The following is a 24,373-nucleotide window of genomic DNA, read 5'->3' on the forward strand; positions in this document are numbered from 1 at the left end:
GAGAGAGAGAGAGAGAAACGAGAGGAAAGGAGAGACGTGGGAGCTGCGCGCTGGAGGAGAGAATTTTTGGAGGTTTACTTTTAAGTTATTATTACCACTAAACCGTGGTGGGTGTGGATGTGTGTTTAAGGATGAAGACATCCTGAGGACGGGTTGCACTCGTTTGGAGTAGCCTAAAATAAATAAATAAAAAAGTCTGCATCATCGCGCACGAGAGGAGGGATTTTTTTTCAGCTGGAGTGAAAACACATCCGATCAGAGGACAGAAGATCGGAAGGCATGTCGTCGGAAAAACACGGTGAGGTGTAGCCTGTTATTGTTTACTATGTTCATTGTGTCGTATTTTTTTATGCTGTCCAATTGCCAGCCTAATTGAGCCACTTTTCAACCTCCCACTGAGATGCAAAGGAATAGGTTATTTTTTATTTATTTTGGACATCATTGGTGTGATCAGGCTGAAGAGATCTTTTTTTTCTCCATCCGCAGTTTATCTGCACAGCGCCGTTTCTATAGGATGATGCACCGCTGTGTGGGTGCAGCTTCGGGGGAGGAGGGGGTGTGTAGGGAGAGAGAAAACCCACCATCAGGGCCTCACATGATGGTCTCTCAATCAAGACTTTATCAGACTTTATGCGAGCCTATTTTCATCTCATCTCGGGTATTTTAAGCTGCATTTGTGATGATTTTGTGCTTTAAAAATGGAAGCAGTTCCTGTGGTATCACTCGTTAGGCTACTTTACAGTTTAATGTCTTGTTCTATTTTGCCCCCCTTTCTCTCTGTGTGGGTATCTGATTCTACTCATTACGCACAGGCCTACGTTAGCTACATCTCTTTCCTCACACTGTAGACATGAGTGTGTGGGTGTCCTCTGCGCGTGCACGCCCTAACTTATGCGCGTGTCTAACAGCCGTAATTAATAAAGCTCAACGTCTAGTGCACTAATAAAAGCACAATTGGGTCTCGCGTTTTCCAGTTCTCTCTTGAATTTTCTTAGGAGGTCAAACGCCAACTATAGGCCTACTAATGAAGCTCGATCAAAATAAATAAATAATAATAATAAATGTCATATAATGCACAAAGTAAATACACATGTTTACTATAGGCCTAATGTGAAGGGCATATTGCAGACTGCAGTTTGTTTGTATCGTGCATCAACTCTGTGCTTGGCCCATAATCCAGGTATTTATTAATGCTCATTAAAAAACAACAGTAGTGTCTTAAGGTTATCAATGATGCAGAACCTTGTTTATCAAAGGGAATAGTGTAGAGATGTGACTACTTGTAAATGCATTGGCCACATGTGAAAGCAAGGAATTTGACTGTTGTTGACTTGTTTTAAGTAACTCTCAATATACACAAATAAAGATGTAATAGACATTCAGCTAAAACAAGGACAGCAACACTGAACTGAACACAGATATGTAATAAGAATTGTGATGCTCAGTCTGAACACCTGCAAAAATCACTCATCATCTGCTTATCCTGGGGGGATCAGATCATTGTGGGGGCAGCAGCTCCAGTAGGTGACCCCAAACTTACCCTTTTTCCGGGCCACACTTACCAGCTCTGACATTTGCTGTTGTTGTTTTTTAATACCTGCTGTTTTTGTTTTTTAGTTTAAAGCCAATGATTCAGGACATTTCCTTGTCTCTCGTTATGGTCGACATGGTGACCTTTGAGAGCTGCTTCGCTCCTTTTCCCCTCCGTCTTTTTTTTCTTTCTGTTCTGGGACAGAATTCTTGGGACCGTTACGTAAAAAGCCAGGTCCCAGGGCACAAGTCTTCATCCCTCATTGCACTGCTCTGCTCTCCATCTTCTGTCCTATCAAACCCATCCTCACCTCCACCTCCCTCATAACGTCCCTGTCACCATAGATCACCGCAGGTTTCCACCACTTCTCCCCACCAACCCGCTGTGAAAACACGACAGCCGATCGGTCATTTTTCATTGTAAAAAAAAAGAAAACTCAAAGGGGGCAGAGGTGTGAGGTGTGCAGGTGGAGCAATTTCCTCAGTTCTCAGCTCCTTCACGAATCTCACAATTCTTTATATAATAACAAATCGGAGACAAACTCAGAGAATGCTATTTTTGATCTGTTATTATACACACATTGTTTAAACAACTCATCAATGTGTCCATGGCATTTTACTGTTGTAGCAAAGAGGTGGCCATCTAAATCTATAGTTTGTATTTTTAAGGTATAGCCCAGAATTTTACAACCTGGGGGTCTGGCCCTTCCAAAGGGTCTAAAGATATACGTGTGAATGATCCTTAGAGGATTAAAGTGTCAAGAAATGAGACAAAATGCAATTGTTTCTGCAAAAATGTCTACTAATCATTTTGGGACTTTTTCCTTTTTAGAAATATATTTAATCATTTTAACTCCGTGGGCCTCAAACAGTTATTCAAATGAAACCATGTGAGATGTTTGACAGAAGATGACGATTTGGTGGAAGTGCTTACGACTCAAAGACGTCTGGAACAGGAGAAGAAATATACAGATTTCTTTTTAAGGTGGCACTAGTAGAGCCAATACGATAATCTTTAACCAGGTATTTGATTGTATACGTTTATTATTAGATATATTTTTAGAAGAACATTCTTGATCTGAAAGGTAACTAAAGCTGTCAATTGAATGTAAAAGAGTAAGCAGTACAATGTAAGCCTGTAAAATATGATGGAGTAGCAGTGCAAAGTAGGCAAACATGGAAATATTCATGTACAAATATGTCAAAATCATACAAAACCGTATAAGAGTAAATGTATCAGATCTACAGATGAAATTCTCAATCTATAAAGGGCATGTTGCTGACAGCTAATAATCACTTTGTGTGTGTATCTGGAGGGAGGGAGGGAGGGAGGGAGGAGGAGAGAAAAATGTCTGTGGAGGTGAAGATGTCACTCACTGTCATCATTAGCACACACAGGGCTGCACAGGTTTTTCTTCCTCGGCGGAGGATTTTGAGGTCTTGCTGAGGAGCTGCGGTCTGTGTAATTGTTTTCCCCTCCTGAGCAGCGAGATAAGACACATTACATTCAACATGCGGACCAGTGTGCTGTAACAGACAGTGAGTTGCGTTAGATAACGTGCCCTCAGTCTTACGGCTGTCTCTTTCATTGTTCTTCCTCTGCTCTTTATATTTGTGCATCCTCTCCTACCTGCTTCTTTCTCATCTTACCTCCTCTTTCTGATTATTTTTTTCTTTCTTTTTTTACAAATCAAAGCCAGCTTTATTCTTGATTTTCCAGCTGACACAAATGCCCCCCAAATTATATATATATATATATATATTTATATATATATATATATATATATATATAGCTATAGTGTATATATGTGTATATCTATCTATCTATCTATCTATCTATCTATCTATCTATCTATCTATCTATCTATCTATCTATCTATCTATCTATCTATCTATCTATCTATCTATCTATCTATCTATCTATCTATCTATCTAATTATATTATATTATATTATATTATATTATATTATATTATATTATATTATATTATATTATATTATATTATATTATATTATATTATATTATATTATATTATATTATATTATATTATATTATATGTGGGGGCGGGACCTGATAAGCCTTTGGCTTCTTCTGTCACCCTTCGGACGATAACACAAAGTAATATGTATGAATATGTCAAAGAGAAAATTGTGTATTGTGTGTAATTGTCCAGAAGAATAATAAATAAATAAATATTATATTATATTATATTATATTATATTATATTATATTATATTATATTATATTATATTATATTATATTATATTATATTATATTATATTATATATATATTTATTTTTAAATTACAGTTGGAGTCAGTGATTCTGGGGAACACTTTGTCAAAATCACTTTTTGTCTAAATCAGTGGATAACTCAATATTTTGTATTTAAGTGATTTTGACAACAAGCAATTTCCAGAATCACTGACACTGACACCTTTAACTGATGTGGTACATGACAAAACACAGTGACAGCATGACAAAAACACCATTATGTTGGGGGACATGACACTACGTGAACAAACTTTAGACAAAACTGGCAAGCAAAAACAAGGCAACAAAAAAAATAGCAGGACTTCATGGCATATTGTACATGCTTATTGTTGTTGATTCTCATTTTAATTCCCTCAGGTTTCGATGACTCTGGCCGTCAGAACATGCAGCCTCCTCCGTACCCGCAAGACCCTAACATACCCCAACACCCCAACATGCAGCCCGCGCCGGGAACCCAACCCAACTACCCTCCTCCGCCCCCTCCCCCGGGCGCAGATGGGTATCTCCAAGAAACACAGTTCCACGGAGCACCACAGGGCTACACGGTCCAGACACAGGGCCATGGAGGCACCATGCCCCACCACGCGCCCGTGGGGGTGGGGTACTACCAGCCGAGCTACCCGCTTCAGCTGCAGCCCTGCACAGCCTACGTACCCGTCTACCCCATGGCATCGGTGAGTGAGGAAAAAAATAGATTTCACAGCTCTGACATCAGGCCACTGCAGAGTTACACCAGACTCAGAAAACGTTTCTCATCCTTCACATTCACAGGTTTGATGGATGATTGGAACACGTAATTAATTGTTTAATAGGCAGTTTCTTATAAAAAAGAGAATGTAATAGGCACTAATTAAAAGGAAAATACAGACATTGTTACTTTTCTTAAGAGGTTTCATTGTAACCCAAGTAAATGTATTAATCACTTATTTGCCTATACGTTGTAGCTAAAGCTATGCCATTTATTTACCTGGACGCATACTGTTTAACAATGTCTCCATTTTCCCTATAAGGAAACTACCTCAGAAATAACAAGAAGGATTACAGACCTGTAAAATAAAGTCAAGCTCTGTTTGACATCCTCTAAACTATAGGTAATGTTTATGTAAGCACGATCTTACTCATCACACTTTTATCTCCCAGGCAATTTAGACAACTCCAGGTGGGTTTTAATATCTATATGGAATAAGAATTATCCGAAAACTCAACATTTTTGACATACTTAATTTATTACTGACCGACTGATAAATAAGCGTACAATATTAACTGAATATATTTAATTTCACATACCTTCCAAACATATGTCACATGAGTGCTTTCCCACTTAAAGATAGCAGTTGTCACATAGCATACTGTAGTTGTTGTGTAATGGCTCAGGGTTAGGGGTTAGATTTTGGCCCATGGGTGGTCTATTGAACTGTTAGTTTAATTTTTTTAAATGACCGACAGAAAACAATGAGACCCCAAACAGCAGAATATGACATCAATTACATTTGTTTACTGGTACTGGAAGCCTGGCAGGTTAAATGGCATTGATACATTTTATTTTGTAAGCAGAGTTTTGGGTCCTCAAGATCAGTGGTTTCCACAAAAAGATCTGTGTGGGCAGACAGATCATTAACCACATAGAAAAATATAGGAGAGAAAAACACATATCTACTGCAAAATATATATATATATAAATGTTTGCTTTTTTACTTGAGAGTTTTACCTCTCCAGACTCTAAAAACCATTAAAATGAGACCATCTGCAGTGCCTCGGGGCTAAGATGCGCTCAGTCCCTGGCTCATTTCTGTCTGGAAACCTCTCTCTCTCTCTCTCTCTCTCTCTCTGCCTCTCTCTCTCCTAATTTTCTGTAATTTCTCTATTGTCGGCTATGTTCTAGAAGCATACAATTCCCTGAATAATAAGAATATGAGATAATTTACGAAGGGAACATCTGTCTTCATTGAAAACGCTCACAGTTATTAGAAATATGCAACCTGTGACGAGGGGGTTCTGAGTAGATATTGCTTTGTTATGATGGAATGATGATTGGTCTATATTTATTCATTATTTTTGTAGGAGATAATTGTTTCTTGAATTGTAGCTACACATTTTTACACATAAGAATATGAAACCACTCACACTTTACCTTGGAAGTAAACTGAAAGAGTTGAAATGACAACCCGACATGTTATTGTGAGTCATCAAACAACTGGAAGTGCTTTGTCTCACCTTCAAGTGTATAGTCAACTGAAAACTAGAGCTGTGGTTTCAATCTTCTCCACCTCCTCTTTTCAATAAAACATTGGTTTAAAATCTCTGGCGGTATATATAGCCTACTGTATAAATTATGATTGCGTACATCCACTGAGAGCTGCACTATCACTTGCTCATCCTGCTAGCTGGCCATATTCTCAAATATTAATCTCTTTTTTTTGTAGAAGTTTCTGGCTACGTTGCTGAAAAAAAATCTTAGACATGCACAACCCTTTTAGTGCGTGCAGATGTCATAATATCTTCCCCTTTCACTGTGACACTTTGTTCCTGTGTCTTGAGAAGGGAAAGTGCTTTGTAAGCTGCTCTACACTGGCCCATGCTGTTCTAGAGAAGTGCTACAATGTGTCTTCTTCTTCCTATCTCCCTTTGTTCAGGGTCAACCCTACATGCCGGCTGGGGCAGCTCAGGGCCAGAATTACCCAATGCAGATGCCCCCCAGCATCACCCTGATGGACCGCAGACCGCCACACGACTACCTGCCCATTGCCGTGCTCACCACCGTCTGCTGCTTCTGGCCCACAGGCATCATTGCCATCATCAAAGCAGTGCAGGTTAATATACCACTTCATCATGACACCGTTTGATCTTTTCCGAGCTTTATTAACATAATACCGCCCTTCACCAGGGACTTTGTAATGTAAATGCATCCTGAAGTCATTTTATTTTAGGCAATGCACTTGCCTTTTTAAAATAACAGTGGGATTAAAAATGTCTGCTACACAGAGAAGTACTAGATACTATGAATCACCCTTATTTTAATCACATTTTGGAGAAAAAAATGGGGGGTTGTGGTATTTTGCAATGCTAGTTTCTATAATCATGGCAATGGTGTTCGGTCTGACACTTTGGTCCTAAAGACATATCTAAACTATCATTGGATGGATTGCCATTATATTACTGTACATGCACGCATGGTCCCCAGGGGGTAAATCCTTCTTCTGGCTAGATTTTCCTCTGTTGTCACGAGTGATGTATCAGACGAAATTCATATTGTGTGTGAAAAAAACTAATTGCTTTCATGTTCAGACTGTATATTTTCAAAACTTTAAATTAAATTATGCAAAATCAGGCCAAATTGGTTGACTGAAGAATTAAACTGCCACTGAAAAAGTGAGGATGTATATAACAGATTTAAAGATAATTCATCTTGTCCAGTGCAATATGCTGCTGCAACCTACAGTTCATATATGTCATCCATAGGCCCTCTGCACTAACAGGCCCAGTTTGCCCTTTTGCTGACGCTATTTAACACAGTGAAGTCGAGCGTGACGTTCAACACGTAGAGGCTCGGTCTGGTGGCTCACGGTGCCTGTTGTTTGCTTCTGTAACGGAAGAGCCGTGCTGACCAACATGCACACAACAGACCGCATTACGTAACTGCACCATTGTCAGTGCAATGGGGTGGAAATGGATTTTTTCCTCTGGGCCTCCTCAGCTGGCTTTGAGTTGAGTTGAGCTGACAAGGCATGGACCCACCGGTCTGAGCTGTATGTGTATGTTGCTATGGTGCGTTAGTGTTGTGGCCTCTTCCTGCAAATCCGGGCTGCGCTTTGGTGAAATCGATCCCTTCATGGTTTCGTTTTGGACTCTCTCCACTGCTCCCACTCTGTGCATCTTCTTGTTATGTAAAGTCTAATATCCTCTCTCTCTCTTTTTCTCTCTCTCTCTCTCTCTGTCTCTCTATCTCTCTCCCACTCACAAACCCCTACCTCCTGCACATCACTGACTGTAGGTGCGTACGGCGATAGCCAGAGGGGACATGGTGACGGCGGAAATAGCCTCCCGCGAAGCACGCAACTTCTCCTTCATCAGCCTGGCCGTGGGCATAGCCTCCATCGTGCTGTGCACCATCCTCACCGTGGTGGTCATCATCGCCTCGCAGCACCATGACGACTGGGAGCCATAACCGCATGCAGTGTCAGACAGATGGGAAAAATCAACGCATACTGTACATTAGCTAGATAACTACTCTCGACCGTTTTGGAGGGAAATAGGAGCACTGGAAAAAAATGAACACAAACTGCTACTACTACAATGCGGGCCCCTCTACGTACAGCTGCACACACAGCCTCTGACCTGCATCTGCACCTGCTGCCATCAAACACACACATACACGCAGACAACCAAAAAAACACACAAAAAACCCATACATTGCTGATGTTCAAATGAGGGTCCAGTGTTGCGGTGACCGCTTAATATTTAAACTCAGATACAAGCTGCAGGACGGAAACGAAACTCCTCAAATTAACAATTCATTTGACGCTGATTAATTGATGCAGTTAGAGGAGAGGATACGTCACTGTGTGTTTTCATTTTTACATATTCCAACGACAAAATCTAATGTAGAGGTTATTTTTAGGATCGTGAAATTCACATTTTAGACTTATAAGTACTAGTATACAAGTGTTTTTCTTCTTTAAAAACAACAAAAAAAAGTGCCATGTTGAACCAGTGTGGATTAATGGAGTAGTATGATTGCTGATGCACTCGGATAAGAGACTGTCAAACTGATTCAAAGTGTTAAAGGAGGGGTAATTTTCCAACACACCAAATGGAAACTGGACTGACAGACAGTGTCTAATGTAACCAAACACAGAGTATTTATTTATGGTTGGTTGTTTGTATGTTACATGTTGTCATTTTAGCTGGATGAGATGATAATGTATGGATTATGTGTTAATTTATTTTTTAAATATTTTATTGATTAATTTATAATTGACTGTATATCACTCGTTTGTTGCAGCCATTGGACACTTTAAAATTGGCTTAAATTTGATATCAGATGATGATGATTTTGCACTTTGTAGTAACCAGACTAGACGAAGCAGCTGCTTAAATCCATAGGTCTTGTAGATGCATGATGAATAGAAATGTAAGCTGATGGTGCAAAAGTAGCTTTTATCCCAGTTGTTGGCGGGATTATTTCCTAAATTGTCTGCAATTGAAGTCAAGCTAAGAAAAGTAAAGTATTTTTAGGTTTTTTAGGTTTGCACATATTGTTTATCGCAGAGTATTTAAGAAGCCTATTTTTGTGTGGCACACCTCTGAGCTATTTAATCAAATCAGACTCTGTAAATGAAGCTTAAGTGCACCGTTAGACTTACGGCTAAGGGCAACATAAACCTGCATGTCATCCGTCATCAGTTTGTTTCCGGTTGTCTTAAATATCGAGGCATAATTTCAGGTTTCACCTCGTGCGAGTTGGGTCACGTAGCTCTGGGTAACAGGTGTGCTCTTATGTGATGGCTGCTGGCGGTGAACGATAGAACAGAAAAATGAATGTTTCCAGTAAGGAGAGATAGAAAGTATTAATGCCTATCACTGTAATGTAACATTTTCCCGCCCTAGGAAATCTTTCCACTGGTCCCTCTTTGTCTTTCCCCTGCTCACATGAGATACTACTGGACCTATTAATATATATTCACCTCTGCGTCCCCCCTTTCCTCTGTTGGTCTCGAATATGATGCTTTTTTTTTAAAGAATTATGCAGAGATATTAAGAAATAATGAAAATTATGTTTGTTAACAATGAACATCAAAACAGACAGTATAAATACAGCTGCTTCTGTAATTGATGTATTATTATTATTATTTATTGGATATGATTATCACTTAATAAGATTATTAAGTACATTGAACACATCTGGGCCTGTATTTATCAAAGGTGTAAAAAAAATATATCAGGAACAACCAATCAGATATAAGGATTTGCAACTGCCTTATTGTTTATTATGTACATTTTAAGTTTTTTTTTTCAGACAAAACATGTGTCATTTATATTACTTTTAAATTTAATTTTACGTGTGTGAAATGTCCAGTATCAAAACCATGTCAAATGAACAACAGTGTATTGCATATATGGTCTAGATAAGGACATAAAAAGGTAATTGGTTGAAACTTGAACCAAGGAACGTCTGCTGCTGTAGTGTAACACAAAGCTATCAGAGATAACAGCTTAACAACTGAGTTATAGATATAAGCTTACACTTTAACCCAACATTTCTCTTTTAGCCGTTTGACGAATACAGGCCCCGTCTTTACACCAACACAGTGATATTTCAGTGCTGAAAGAGTAAATGAAGCACAGTGCTGTTAAGTATTATTGCTGTACAGAAGGCTGTGTGTGTGTGTGTGTGTGTGTGTGTGTGTGTGTGTGTGTGTGTGTGTGTGTGTGTGTGTGTGTGTGTGTGTGTGTGTGTGTGTGTAGTCACTCCTCCTAGCTGTAGTGTGGTCTGGCTTTGCGAGACTACTCCTAGCATATCTAGTGTGCACAACGCTAGGCTGCATCTCCCATTGTGCTCTCTGATTGGATGAACATGTTGAGCTGTTTTCTACACAGCTGGGAGATGTGTTCCTCAATTTGTTTTCAATTGGTTTGTTTTTGTAAACGCGATGGGTCTGCTTGTTCAAAGAGCTCTCCAAATACTGATCCGTGTACATGTGGTTCTTCTTGGGGTTTATTATAATAATAATGATGTCCATGGCCGTGGTTGAACATGCATTGGTTGTTTTCAGACTTCAGTTGTTTGAGTAATGAATAAAAATGATAATTTTTTGGTTGTGAACAACACGTCGGTGAAGGCTGTGTCTATTTTTCCATCCCTCCATTTCTCTCCATCCATCCATCCATCCATCCGCTCATTCTCTCTGTGGCCTTTCCTCCTCTCCCCTCATCACCGAGCTGCTATTTATAGTTGCCCCGGTTTTTCTCTCCCCATCCATCTCTCGTTTTCCTCTCTCCGTCAGAACATGAACCAACAGTATCTCTCTCTCTATCTTGTGTTTGATCACATTCAATCTTTACTGGCAGATTTGGGGTTTTACAGATGCTAGTTTCTATACATTATGGTTACATTATTGTTTTTTTCTGCCTCGTGTTAATGCGCAACATTAAATCATTATGGATTCTCATCCAGGCATCATATAGTTGCCTGAAAAAAAACGACTAGAATTTAACATATGTTTTGAGTTTTTGTACAGAGATTCATGATCCCCAGGGGATGAATCCTGAGGTTGACATTTGTGGGTGAACAGACACAAAATGTCAGGATGCTACAATGTCTGCACTCTTGTTTGGACAGTTTTGATCGGCCCATAATAATCGTTCTAAGTTTTTAACGTCCTTATTTTTATGTCCTATTTTTTTGCTGCTGTTTTTGTCATTTTATTGTGTGTTTTCCTAAACAAAAGTCCTTAAAACCCATAATTGTTTGGCAGTGGAAAACAGTTGTGATCACTATATTGGCATTGTGTCACCTTTTAGGTTAATATGGGGAACTTGCTAGCAAATCATTGCTTTTCCACATATCCAGAAGTTACAGAACAACTTTATCGTTCAATTTAAGTTTTGTTTCAGTCCACTTTGTTAGAGAAAGTATAATATTCACTCTCTCCTAACTCTGTTTTGGTCTGTTTCACCTCCTGAAGCAAATATCTGACTCTTAAGCTGCGTAATGCTCCACATTGTTCACCATTCTGTCAGAATTGGTGCAGAGCGGGTGGTGTATAGTTTGTTTTTAGGGTTTCTACTGAAAACAGCTGCCTGCTGCGACCAAAACAACAATAAGAGAGCTGTGAGAGTGAACCTAAACAGTAACATTGCAGCTGGACAGCTAAATAATCTGATCAAAAAAAATTCTGCAAATTCAGGTCATTCTACACTGTGACAGTGTTTGATCACAGTCACTTAAAATAATATATGTTTAAAGGGTATGTATTGACCCAGACGATCAGGCCAATGGAAAAACAGGTTTGAGGGAGAAACCAAAGGTGGGAGCTGAGCCAGCCTGTGTGCAGGATCACAGATGGCCATTTAGCCTCCCGAGGAGAGCCAGCGTCTCTGAGATCGTTTAACTTGGCCACACACCGCACGCCTCTCTCCTCCGTCACACACAATCTTTGCTTCCCCCCTGAGTTGGCAACGCTGACTGTCTCGCTGTGTGTGTTTATGTCATCCTGTAGCTCTCTCGCTGTGCTGTCACCTTGGCTACAGCATCAGGACTGATGATGGGTAATGGCCAGTAGTATCTAGGAATGCTGGGGAAAAAAATAAACCCAGCAAGCACGATTGCATAGAAAACTAGCCCATCTACACACGTAAAAAAAAAAAAAAAGGTGTGACCGACACTCATGGTTTGGCTGTTGCTGCTGACATTCAAGATGATAAAGCCATTAAATCTAAAGCAAATGATTTGTGTTAAACCCCATTCAGCCTCATTACACACACCAACAAGAATCTCAGCATTCCCCTTCATGCTTGCGCTGTCTTTGTTGACACATCACTTGTCCATCCTCCGAACAGAGGTAGAAGAAGTTTACTTGATTATTGTTTTAAAGCTATATGCGTAACTTTTGAATGTTGAATATGACTGTATCGCACTAGCTTTACTTACACCATGTGATCATTGCAAGAATCAATATTTATTATTTGTGCAAATCATTTGAACAACAGTAACTGAGGCCGTGATTGTCGTCATTTACCAGAGTGCAAACATTGTTTTACAGCAGCTGGTATAGACCGTGACAGCATGTTTGGCAGGGGCACAGGTCGTTGTGCAAACCCAGAGCTGGCGTGACAACAGCAGAAGAGGTACCGTATAGCCTGCACATTCAGGCTGATCTTAATGTCCTTGAACATGTGATTTAATCCATGTTGCCTCTTGACAAAAATACTTCTACATGTACAGTTTGTCTGTTCAAGAGCAAAAGTCTTCCTGTCCACCAGTTTAATGCTCTAGACACTGGGTGGCTCTGTTAACGAAGGATCTTCTTTTTGATGAACTGGCAGAGGCAGAGAGGGGCGACAGTGCAGTGGTTCCTCCGGGAACGAAGGCGATGGTGGGACGGTCCCGACAGCCTCTCAGACACCAGCAGCTTGACATAAAGTGAACTGTAGGTCATCAGGAGCTGGTGGGCTTTAGCCTGCAAACAGGTAGATCAACATTTAGAAGGTATATTTATATGTATATATAGTTTTCTTTCACAAGGACATAAACATACTATATAAACGAACTTGGCAAGCATCCCTACAATGTAACTGTTCAAGAGTTGTAATTAAGATATATTGAGATAGGGATGTTGAAAAATAAATCATACATATTCAATTATCAAAGTAACATAATGAAAGAAATTAGGAGCCAAATAGATACTTTTGAAGCATGACATCTTTTTCAACTGTACTTTTTGTTGATATATTTTCCTAAATGTTTTGCTGCTGATGAAGCTAAAAAGAAATGTCTATATTGTGCTGAATAAAATTGTGAACTTGCTCATAATATAGTCAATGACTAAGTACAATTGAAAGGGAATCATTCTAAATGATAGGATAAAATAAAAACACAAATAAAACAAATTCTCCTTGAATTGAAGAAAACTCCTTGAATTGAAAAAAACCTTACAAATGTGTATTGATGAATTTTAAATATCCGATCATTCTTATATCGCATAAAAAATACTTGCTCTTATATTTATTCCCTCAGTGTAGAGACAAAGCGGTCCCTCAACATCCTTCTACTTTTACCTGAGCAGGTAGGGAAGCGTCAGGGATGAGGCTGTAGCTGGTGGTGACTCTGGCGTCCTCCCGCTGGCTGGAGGAGGTACTGCAGGCCTGGTGATCGTCTCCCAGCAGAGGTCTCTGTTCCTCTGAGCCCGGCTCCTCATCTGACCCGCCGGCCTCGGGGTCAGCAGCAGCCGGGGCCACCACCTCAGTCACCAGGACCAGATGCGACATTTTCTTCTTCAGTTTTTGCTGGTGAAAGTGTGACCATTTTAATTTCCACACCACACTGCAAGATACTATTAAAGCTGGGGAATATGATTTCTGATTGGTCAAAGTTAACATGAGCTGACACTTTGACCAATCAGAGCGAGGCTCCGATTCTCTGTTCTAATTGGCTGTTGGGACTGTCCATTCACTTTGGCACAACTTTGTTGGTGTAGAAGAGCGTGTCAGGAAGGGACCATAGGGGAGGGACCAAAGAGAACAAGTGGAGCGGTTGAGGTATTTGGATTCAAATCTCTATCCCAACTGCCATTTTCTCCCCAAATCCTCCACCCCAGCTTTAAGTGTGACTCTCAGTCTTCGACTTACGTTTTCTTGAAATATCCTTGTGACTAGGCCTACAATTATGTTTCTATTGATTTTCAGGGAGAACTGAGATGGCAGCACAAGCAAAGCAAAATCAATAAAGCAGCAGGAGAACAAACAGTGCAACAAGTGTACTTGACTCCCTCACCTGGGTGTTATTCGCCACAAAGCTTTGCTCCTCTAAAGCTTCAGTCAGGGCCCCCAGACAGCGGGACATGTCCCAGTACACAAAGCACAGCTGCAGAGAGACACATGGAGGAATGAGTCAGAGGAGCATTAGAGGCAGCCAGAGCTAAATCATTCAATTTGTTGTTCATTACTGATGTTATCAGACCACAAAATCACCACCCAAATCTTTAGCTTTATTAAAAGAACATTTTATTGATCACATAAGTCCTTTACTTATATATTAGATAGAGATACACTCTAGATATGGTATTATCATCATGGAAGCAGATACTTTATTGTTTTTATGATCAACCTGCATGTTTCCGGTGCAGTTCTGCACCCAGTCGGCCACGGCCACCAGCAGCTTGTGTTTAACCATCCTCTCATTCACCTGGATTAACCGCACGTCTAAATTCATGTTGATCTTACACAGAAACGGACAAAAAAACAAGTTTGAGAACCAGTTATTTCACATCTCAAGTTTGTATTTATATATAAGAATCCTCTTCAGGAATAAAACAATTAATATGGACTGTAAGTATTGTACTCATGTCATAGAAACAGGCCATCCTTACCTCCTTGTTACTGTGGTGGAGGATAAAGATGATGGCAGTGGTGAGGAAGATTGAGACCAGGCTGACAGAGAGACAGAGCACCCAGTAGTCTGTGACAGTGATGTAGACGTGCAGGGTGGAGAACGCGGCACACCACACAACCCCATACAAGAGCTGGGGAAGAGAGAGGTTGTCAATATTAACCAGTTAAACCAAACACATGGCAATTATAGTAGCATCAAAGCTTTAAACACACAAACAAAACATGGATTGTCTCAAACTTGATAATACTGTAAAACGTTGAATGTATCAGGGCTCTATATTTTTTGATAATTTGTCTCCAGGTCCCAAACTCTGTGTAAGTTATTCTACGATCTTACCGGTGCCATTATGAAATGGAATAGAGCTGAGTTGAAAACCATGTATCTCTTGACAGAGGGGACGTCTAGAGCTGTCCTCAACGGAGCCTCCAAGTCTCTGACTGGAATCTAACAGCATTAAAATATCAAACAAAAATAATATCCAACTTCGATTGCAAACACAGATTAAGGTAAAGATATTGAAATCCATTTTATAGTGAAACAGTGGGTCATTACTGTGTGTGTGTGTGTGTGTGTGTGTGTGTGTGTGTGTGTGTGTGTGTGTGTGTGTGTGTGTGTGTGTGTGTGTGTGTGTGTAGCGTGTGCTGACCTGGAAGCCATTGTTTCCCAGTTCCGTAAGGCATAGAGACAGATCAAAGCTGGGGTATAGCAGTGAACAGCTCGGCATTGTCAAAACACACTGACCTGTGTGTGAGAGAGAGAGAGACACTTGTGTTAAACACTTGTATCAAAACCAAAACAGTAGTGAAAATAAAACAGAAACTTAAAATGTAGGACAGTCAAATATGAACAACCCCTTTAATCTCAATGACCTAAGGTGGGTCAGTCAGTGCAAACACAAGCTGTGCAGCGAAATATTGTTCAAACCTACAGAAACAAGCCTTTCCATATACTGTATACCAAGTAAGCTTTATCAGGGAAAATGTGTTGGCTATTAAATAATAGCATGTTTCACATTTGAGTTGACAGAATGTAGTCTACTGTAATATGTCATTTGTACTGTAAATGTGATGCCAGACAGTGACGAATAAGATTCCTTTTCCAATCTTAAAGCATATACAGTATGTTAAGTAGCTAAACGATTTTCCCATTTTCTCATTCCCATCTTCACATGCCTGTTCACTGGCATCTAAAGCATGTGAGTGTGACGTTACAGTGACCACATGGTCGGGTTGGTCATGGGGTATTCTAAAATAAAAAAAACACTTTATGTTATACTTTAATCATGCACACCTTAAGATTTCTGAGTGGTGCACATATTGTTTTTATACTGTTAATGTAAAAACACAGTAACACAGTGTGGTCAGGAGTATACTATACTGTACCTGTGTGCTATACAATTTAAATTAGTGTACAAAAACAACATTTTGTAACAAATTACCCCATGCTGATATATCAGTACATTTAAATACAGAAATATATCATTATCAGCTATATTAGTTTGTTCTTATTAGTTAGCTATGACCATCAAAAGAAGGCAATTCCTCCCGATCGTCCCCTAAATATGATGCAGGCAGTAAATTAAGAGTTCTTTGCAGCACAATTGACCAAGTAAAAGCAAAAAAAGAAAGGGAGCCTTTACCATTTGACCAGTTGGGTCTGTTGTTGATGACCAGTGGCTGAGCTTTGGTTTGTCTGATTTCCACCTGCACATCACCGTCCTCTAGCACATCACCCACTCCGTTATAGTCCTCCATTATCTCAGAGGTATCAGCATCCTAAGGAAATAAACACTGCATGAGCATTTGAAAACATGCTTAACAAGGAATTTTGAAACTCGAGTTTTTATTGTGTAAGAAAAAAGTTTCAGTGATTCATGTGACAACAGTCATGCATCACTTGACTGAGGCGGAGATCTTGACAGAAAATGTAGCAAGAACCAAATAATATCATAGCTTACACTTGTGTATGCTTATTTAAACAAAGAAGCCTCAACACTGATGATTCATAAGTATTGAAACATTGGTGCAACTTTACCCACTCCTGTATTTCATAGTGTTCAGAAACATTCAGTCTATATCCCATTCATTAGACCATGATGAATGCTGCACATTAAGAGCACTTGAGTTCAACATGAGGGTCACACACAGAAAAGGGTGGACACCGTATAACTGATAAACATCAGTTGCATGTGTCACGCTTGAAGAAGCAGAGCGTTCAAGTGTAATCTCTCTCTCTATAGAAAGGCCTTCAGTTAATCCACTGCCTTTATCTCTGATCGTCATGTTCACAGTCAGTGTTTGATGATGTGACTAAAGAAAAGGCAGAAAGTCTCAAGGCCTGCAGGAAACCAGATCACTTCTGCTTTCAGTAGTTGTGAAAGAAGAAACAAAAGTTAAAAAACCATAGTCTAAAAGTCCTGGATATGAAAAAATACTCATAATTATAAACAGAATATACCAAAAAATAAAATAATTTATTGTGCAGAGACACCCTTTCCTTTCTCTGTCAAAATGAATTATACATTTAACAATACAATACGTTTTATTGTTATATATACTGTAATTTGTGAGTGTGTATCAACCTTTAGGCACTTTAACGACTTGTTAGTTAAATAATAAAGCTCTGCATCATTATGTTATAAGCCATTCATCTGTCAAGTCTTATTTTAAAAGGTAGGATTAGTGAACATGTAGTGGCATGAAGAGTACAGTATTAATAGAGTAAAAGTATAAATGAAAACAAGTGAAGTAGAACAACCTCAAAATGTGTACTAGTCTAAGGTCAATGTGGCCTATGCTTTCCACCACTGTTTTTTTAGGCCTTCACTGCAAAGACCTGGTGCTGATGTTATCTGCCATCTGAGGCCATTCCAGTCGTGTATAGATTAAGTTCTGAGGAGCAGCTGTAAATGCATTTACATTTTTATGAGCCTTCAGAGTTTCCAATGTCTAATATCTGTTCTGCTCTTTGTAGTAAAACGTCCAGAATGTCATGTTTCATCGTGGTGGTGTAGCTCAGCAGCTGTTAACAGAGGATAAGAGGTGTATCTTGTCGTGACAAGGCACCTCGGCCTCTACACCACACTTCCTGTGATCCTTTCAACAGCCTAATGTCTGTGAAAGACAGAAAGAGATATAACTAAAGAAAGGCTAATAGACAAACCCAGCTCTCTCTGGCTGTCTGTCTCCATCTCGCACTCTCGTCTGACTGCACATTTTAGCGCTGAAGTGTGAAAAACTCATCGCTGTAGCCATGATGTGAGTGTATCCCCTTCAATATAACATCTTTCTCAGGCCTCGATTTTATTTTCACTCCAACATGCTGTTAATAAGTAAAAACAAAGCCAATTCATCATTTCCTGTTTATGTTGCACCTGCCCAAGAGGGAGAGCAAAAATGACAATATAGCCTACTGTTCATACATGTGTGAGTAGTAAAGCTGGGTCCACACACACACACACACACACACAGACACACACACACACACACACACACACACACACACACACACACACACACACACACACACACACACACACACACACAGGCAGCATCTTCAGCTGGATAGAGGAAACTGCAAAGCTGCCTTATCAGTAGAAACTCAGCTCACGATCTGTTATCTTAAAATAACATCTTGTCTGTTTTCATGTCACTAGCTTAAAAAATATTTTGAATGCAGATTGTTTTGCAGTTACTGCAGAAAAAACAAATTTTCAAAACATCTTCTTTCCCCCTTGTTGAGCAAGGGTTTGCTTAACTCACAATAATTCACACCAATAAAATGTAAGGCCAAGTCACATTTCATTTTTGTGCAAAAATAAATTTTAGAAAGCCTTTATTTCTCTGTGGTTTTCCAAGTGTTTTTCAGCATCTGAAGCCTTGAAACCAAAACCAACATGAATCACCAACAAAGTCCATATTGTGACAATCAAACACATCTCACCTGCATTTTAGATGAAAGTCAGTCATGTCAACACAGCTGTGGGGATAGTTTTTCCATTCTGGCTCCTGCTGTAACATATGTTTCCAGATAACATTTCCACATTATGGCAGATCTCTTTGTAGCTGCACTCACTGCGCATGAAATACTGTGGCGTATGTAACTTTCTCACTCAGATGTGTCTCAGAAGAGTTTCTCTCTCTCTCTCTTTCTCTTTCTCTCTCTCTCTCTCTCTCTCTCTCTCTCTCTCTCTCTCTCTCTCTCTCTCTCTCTCTCTCTCTCTCTCTCTCTCTCTCTCTCTCTCTCTCTCTCTCTCTCTCTCTCAGTGTGTGACTCAGATCAGCCCCGGCCTCATGACTACAGGAATGTGGTTTGTGGCTCTTAGCTCACACAGCCCTAGAAATAGGTTGAACAATTTTAGTTGTGTTTATATTATTTTTTTATTTGACTAATTCATCAGGTGGGGACTTTCTGTGATTATGTGACATGAAACTAAAGTCTGCAGTGGACACCAAAATTATTTCATGGTGAGATGTTTTTGATTGGAAATGAGATGGGTTTTTTTTTCATTAAAGTTAATGGTAATGTCACACATAAACTCATAAGGTAAAAGCTTATGAGGGTCATATGAGGAACAACAACATCAATTCACTACCAACTCATAGGTACGGTATAATATTTTATAAAAAGAGAATATCAATTTTACAGCGCCCAAAGCACTTGAAAAAAAGAATGGCATCTGTTAGAAAGTCCGATGGCTGTTCCGAACTCAAGAGTGCATGCTCTGCTGCCGTGATGCGCGCAGCCGTTGATCACTGTGACGCGTGCGACCAGCGTTGATTGACAGCTCATACTCATGCTGTCACTTGCCCATAACTGTCCCTCGTAACTGTCACTCGCTTATATTATTTTGACCGCGGATAAGTTTGCCCGTTACGTGGCTTGTCAATGACTCCTTTTCCTGTTAAGTTGTAGCTGAACACCATTGTATGGATGCAAGTGTGTGTGTCAATGACGATTCACCACATTCTTTGCATCTGTACTGCCTAAAACCTCCAGTAAAAATCCTAAACTGCATTTCTGACTCAAGAGGTGTTCTTACCAACACACCAAGGCGACACCAGCAGTCCGTGAACTACCTATACAGTCCTTTACCATACACCAGTTTTAACATTGGTCCTTCGAGCCGGATCAGTGGTGCTACCTTGGATTCCTAAGCCCTTCAGAATGCAGTATCCCCCACCTGATGAGGAAGTGGTAGACTCTACACGCCCTAAACGCTGGTCTCAACCACCCGCTTATCTGAGGGATTATGATGTCCAACTGGCTGGTCGAAAGCAAATAATGCAGTCACAGGAACCTTATGCAGTACAGCATGCACAGAGACTAGAAGACAGGCGCCACACCATGGTGGTGGATGAAGCGAGGAGGATGACGCCACATTCATCCCGCTCAGCCAGCCCTATTAGCCAACATGCAGAGTATGTACTGCTAGATGAATGGAACATAGCTGAGGAGCCACATGCAGCCAAGTATTATGCATATCAAAGTAACAAGCAGTACGCCTTTGATGCACAGATGGCGCTGCGATCAGAGAGGGAACCCAGGTTACAGTCACCTTTCCACAGACCCTGGGAGAGGTCTGAACATCCAGGATTACAAGCGGTGCATCCAAAGGCACCTATGTGGTCGTCACCTTACAGCCTGCCTGCCCAAAGTACTGATGGGGAGTATGTGCCTCCATTCTATCAGCTTCCTTCTGTCGCTGCCCAAGCTCCGCCTACACAATCTAGCCCTTTGCATCCTTCAAAGCCTGTGCTACAACTGCCACCTCAGAGTTTTAGCACACCTGTCTCAGCACCTCAGTCATTGATGACTGCACCTTATTTTCTACAGAGGGATGTGAGACCAGATCAAGCACATGGAGCCTACAACTACCCTGCAGATCCACCTGCTCAGCCAGCAGACGACAGAGAGCAGCTCCTGATGGATTCCATGAGCAGGATGATGGGTGAGTTACAAGTCATAAGAGCTCAAGCGGCATCAGCCCAGCCTAGGAACCAGTCCTCAGTTGCACCACATTCAGGCGTGCAGCCCAATACTCCGTTACCAACATTCCAGTATAACGGAAGAGGTCATAATCAGGTGCCTGCTGCTGACAACCAGTACGTTGAACGTGGGTATACACAACAGCCTGCTACTAGCTGGAACCCACCGCTACCTTCACAGCCACTGCAGCCAGCCCACCTCAGCCAGCCATATAGTATGCAGCCTCAATATGTGCCACATATTGACACCTTGTATGCTGCGCCTGCACAGCGGCCACCTGCATTCCTGAGTGAACGGTCCTACCGAGGTCCCATTCCAAAGATCCCAGATTTCTCCAAAAGAGACCCTAGTGAGTTCACACGTCTAAAGATTGCCTTGGGAAACCTCCTACCTCCTGATGCCACGGAACTATTCCGCTATCAGGTTCTCCTCGACCACCTCAAGCTCGATGAGGCTCGTCTGGTTGCTGATGCCTATCTGAACTCACCTATGCCATATACGGACACCATGGCTGCCCTGACGGACAAGTTTGGCCAACCTCAGAAGCTAGCCATGACGAAAATAGCCACTGTGATGAATGCCCCAGACATTCGACAGGGAGATTCACAGGGCTTCCAGAAGTTTGCGCTACAAGTGCGAGCCCTAGTGGGGATGCTCCAGGCTCTGGGGCATGAAGGTGCAGTGGAGCTCCAATGCGGGTCACACGTCGAACGGCTCTTAAGTAAGTTGCCCTCTGATCTACGATCTGAGTTCCGGAGATCTATGTGTCGGCGACCTGGAACAGGGTCAAACCTGGCAGACTTCTCAGAATGGCTGCAATATGAGGCATGGTGCCAGGATAGCGAAAGCCAATCTAGCTTCCGAGAGCACAACTCAGACGCTAAGAGGAACATGGATCGAAAGCACGATACTAAACCATCTCGTCCAGCCACAGTGCTTCATGGTGCAGAGGATACCTCTGACAAGCCTCCTGAAGCGCCAGCACCAAAGGAGCCTGACAAGAAGAAGACAAGGCAAGCTTACTGCCCATATTGTGAAAGCAAAGAGCACTTCCTGAGTCAGTGTGATACCTTCAAGTCTTTCAGCAAAGACCAGATTATCCAGTGGATAAAAACAAACCAACGCTGCTGGCGGTGTGGAAGAAACCATCAGGCAGCACAGTGCACCCTTAAGAAACCCTGCAGTAAGTGTCAAGGTAAACATCTCCAGGTACTGCATGAGGTCAACGTCAAGCCCGCCAGAGAAGGGTCATGTCTAGTCAGCTCTGCTAACGATACCCTTTACCTAGGCAGACCAACAGAGTGCAGCCGTGTCCTCCTGAAAATAGTCCGGGTCCTCCTGCAGCACGAGAACAAGACACTGGATACTTACGCAGTTCTAGATGACGGCTCGGAACGCACAATGCTTCTTTCTGCAGCTGCTCGTGAACTAGGACTACAAGGAACTCCAGAAAACCTAGCCTTGCGAACCATTCGCCAGGATGTGCAAACGTTGGATGGCATGTCTGTCACCTTCCGAGTTTCATCCATTACTCAGCCTAACAGAGCCTTCCTCATAAGTGATGCCTTCACTGCCAAACAGCTCAGCCTCGCAGACCACACGTATCCAGTGGCTACCCTCAAATCGAAGTTCAAGCACCTCCAGGACATTCCTCTACAACCATTTGACAGAGTCAGTCCAATGCTACTCATTGGGGCAGACCATACTCACCTGATAACTCCAGTCGAGCCAGTTCGCCTGGGACCCCCAGGTGGCCCTGCAGCTATTAAGACCAGGCTTGGTTGGACGCTCCAGGGCCCAGCAAGACACGCAGAGTTGCAGTCATCAGTCCAGTGTTTGTTCACATCTCTCAGTCCTCTGGACGTAGAACTGATGAGAAACGTCGAGAAACTTTGGCAATTGGATGTTTTGCCTGCTAGAAATGAGAAACAGGTGACGCGTTCAAGAGAGGACCAGCAGGCCATCGATCTGCTCGATGCCAAGACCACCAGGGTTGATGTCAATGGCATTCTCAGATATGCAACCCCGTTGCTCTGGAGGAAGAACTCACCTGTCTTACAGGCTCCTATGGATGCTGCTATGCCGAGGCTTAGAAGTCTGGAGAGGCGCCTTTTAAAGGATCCAGAGAGTTCAGCCGCTTATGAAGTGGAGATAAAGAAGCTGGAAGCTGCTGGTACTGTGGCAAGGTTGCCTGCGCAGGAGAGCACACGCGGTAAAGATAGTTGTTGGTATATCCCTCACCATATGGTGCATCACAACGGAAAGAACCGAGTCGTATTCGATTGCTCCTTCCAGTATAAAGGCCTTTGCCTTAACAAGTCTCTGCTGCCCGGTCCTACATTGAGTCCTTCCTTACTGGGAGTCCTTCTTCGATTCCGTGAGCACACTGTTGGCATAAGTGGTGACATAAAAGGTATGTTTCACCAGGTGCTGTTGCTGCCTGAAGACAAACCCCTATTGCGATTCCTTTGGCGCAGCCAACAGAAGGAAGAGACACCTCGAGTATACGAATGGCAGGTGCTGCCATTCGGAACCACATGCAGCCCCTGTTGTGCGACCTACGCCTTACAGCGTCATGTCTTCGACCACAGCAGTACCGACAGCGAGGAACGGTCCTCAGTAGAAAGGTGCTTCTATGTTGACAACTGCTTACAGAGCCTGCCATCTTCTCAGGAAGCAAAACAGCTGGTCGACAAGCTCAGAAGCCTTCTTGCCACTGGAGGATTTGAACTACGTCAGTGGGCCAGCAACGTGCCCGAAGTCATAAGCCACCTACCTGCGGATGCCAGGTCGGATAAGTTGGAACTGTGGCTTGCCCAAGACAAGTCCGAAGCGCACGAGTCAACGCTAGGACTGAGCTGGCGTTGTGATGCTGACACCTTCAGCTACAAGCACCGACCTGTCAACTACAAAGAAACCACCATGCGTAACATCTACCGTGTGTTAGCCAGTCAGTATGACCCTCTTGGGTTTATACTTCCTTTCACCACACGAGCGAAGGTACTGGTTCAGCGGCTGTGGGACAAAAGGAGGGACTGGGATGATCCCAACCTCCCTGAAGACCTTCTAAGAGTCTGGCGTACATGGGAAGGGGAACTTGAATACCTGCCTCAAGTTCAGTTGCCTAGATGTTACACCCCAGCTACCATGGACCACCCAGACACCAAGAGAGACGTACACATATTTTGTGATGCCTCCGAAAAGGCCTATGGATCGGTGGCTTACCTGCGTTCTGAATGCGCTAGAGGCATGGTTCATGTTGCCTTCCTCCTCGCACGCTCAAGAGTTGCACCTCGGAAACAACTTTCAGTGCCCAGACTGGAGCTTTGTGCAGCCGTGACGGGAGCTCGGTTGGCAAAGCTACTGGAAGCTGAGCTCACCTTTGAGATTCGTCACCTTGTGCTCTGGAGTGATTCAACAACAGTCCTAACCTGGCTTAGTTCAGAGTCATGTCACTTTAAAGTCTTTGTAG

General features: G+C 41.9%; 2 protein-coding genes across 2 annotated transcripts; one reads left to right on the forward strand and one right to left on the reverse strand.

Annotated features, from left to right (window-relative positions):
• Window positions 1-279: 279 nt before the first annotated feature.
• Window positions 280-7,968, forward strand: prrt1 (proline-rich transmembrane protein 1; the record flags this gene model as incomplete). Its single annotated transcript, XM_080046058.1, has 4 exons — window positions 280-298; window positions 4,161-4,477; window positions 6,437-6,613; window positions 7,795-7,968. The coding sequence occupies 4 exons, from the start codon at window positions 280-282 to the stop codon at window positions 7,966-7,968; spliced, it is 687 nt and encodes a 228-aa protein (XP_079902184.1).
• A 4,528-nt stretch (window positions 7,969-12,496) lies between these two features.
• tmem268 (transmembrane protein 268) lies at window positions 12,497-18,994 on the reverse strand. Its single transcript, XM_080045139.1, has 9 exons — window positions 18,856-18,994; window positions 16,553-16,688; window positions 15,560-15,654; window positions 15,250-15,357; window positions 14,891-15,043; window positions 14,629-14,739; window positions 14,296-14,385; window positions 13,581-13,808; window positions 12,497-12,982 (listed from the first exon to the last, which is right to left on the reverse strand). Exons 1-9 carry the CDS (start codon window positions 18,859-18,861, stop codon window positions 12,815-12,817), a joined length of 1,095 nt encoding a protein of 364 aa, XP_079901265.1. The 5' UTR covers window positions 18,862-18,994; the 3' UTR covers window positions 12,497-12,814.
• Between the last annotated feature and the right edge of the window lie 5,379 nt (window positions 18,995-24,373).

This window comes from Ammodytes marinus (genome assembly GCF_949987685.1).
Source record: "Ammodytes marinus genome assembly, chromosome: 17".
In the NCBI taxonomy this organism is placed as follows: Eukaryota; Metazoa; Chordata; class Actinopteri; order Uranoscopiformes; family Ammodytidae; genus Ammodytes; species Ammodytes marinus.